The sequence below is a fragment of the Penaeus monodon genome, chromosome 19 (genome assembly GCF_015228065.2).
Source record: "Penaeus monodon isolate SGIC_2016 chromosome 19, NSTDA_Pmon_1, whole genome shotgun sequence".
Taxonomy (NCBI): Eukaryota; Metazoa; Arthropoda; class Malacostraca; order Decapoda; family Penaeidae; genus Penaeus; species Penaeus monodon.
Genome location: NC_051404.1, coordinates 3,821,640 through 3,822,430, shown reverse-complemented (window position 1 = coordinate 3,822,430; position 791 = coordinate 3,821,640). Strand labels below are relative to the sequence as shown.

General features: G+C 49.7%; 1 protein-coding gene across 1 annotated transcript in view; it reads right to left on the bottom strand.

Moving 5' to 3' along the window:
* The window catches only part of LOC119584982 (kinesin-like protein KIF13A), a gene marked incomplete at its 5' end in the record, with an annotated part of 70,347 nt that extends 69,581 nt beyond the window's left edge, over positions 1 to 766 (bottom strand). Inside the window, 1 exon segment of the mRNA XM_037933590.1 lies at positions 600 to 766. Coding sequence (XP_037789518.1) covers positions 600 to 766 — 167 coding nt within the window.
* Positions 767 to 791: the final 25 nt, after the last annotated feature.

The following is a 791-nucleotide window of genomic DNA, read 5'->3' as shown; positions in this document are numbered from 1 at the left end:
AACTGTAACAGTAACCAAAGCAACAGAAAACAAGAAGACTGATAAAATATCTACATTCGTGCCTTCTCTCTGCACCACACACAGAAACACCCGCATCATGTACCACCACGTAAGTGAAACATCGGACTGAAACAGCAGCTCGTGTCGCAGCAAAATTCAGGTCGTACCGCGGCTGCTAGCATGTTCAGTCACTTCTCCGAGTCTCCGGGGATAGAAGCACGCGGGGGAACGGTAAAAGAGAGCTATGAATAATGCAGAAGAACCACGAGGGAAAGGCGCCAATATATGGGGTTCGGATCGCGGTCTTCAGAGGGAAAAGCCGTTGGCACTGACCACAAGGAAATTGTTCTCGTGACTATTTTGTCCTTGTGAAGATGAAGGCGAAGATAACGATCGTAAATCAATGGGACTAGTAATAATAATGGTAAGGCAATGGTAGCGATTAAATCACTACCAATAATAAATGTAGCTGATAACATTAACACGATGAAACACATCTCTAGTGTAATCACAGCCAAATATCAACCTCGTGTTCGTCGTCACCCTCACCAAGCGCAAAGATTTGGAAAAAGGAAAGAGTGAAGGCGGCGCCCACGTACCGGTCTGGCCGTAGGCGAAGATGCAGGCGTTGTAGCCCGTGAAGGCATTGTTGAGGATGTCCACCCCGACGGCCGTGAAGACAGTCTCCTGCGTGGCGAAGGCGGTGCTGTCGCAGGCCAGGGAGTCGAAGCAGTGGTCGAACGCGAACGTCTTGGGCTGCTTGCGGCTGCGGAAGGAAGAGAAAAGAAGGG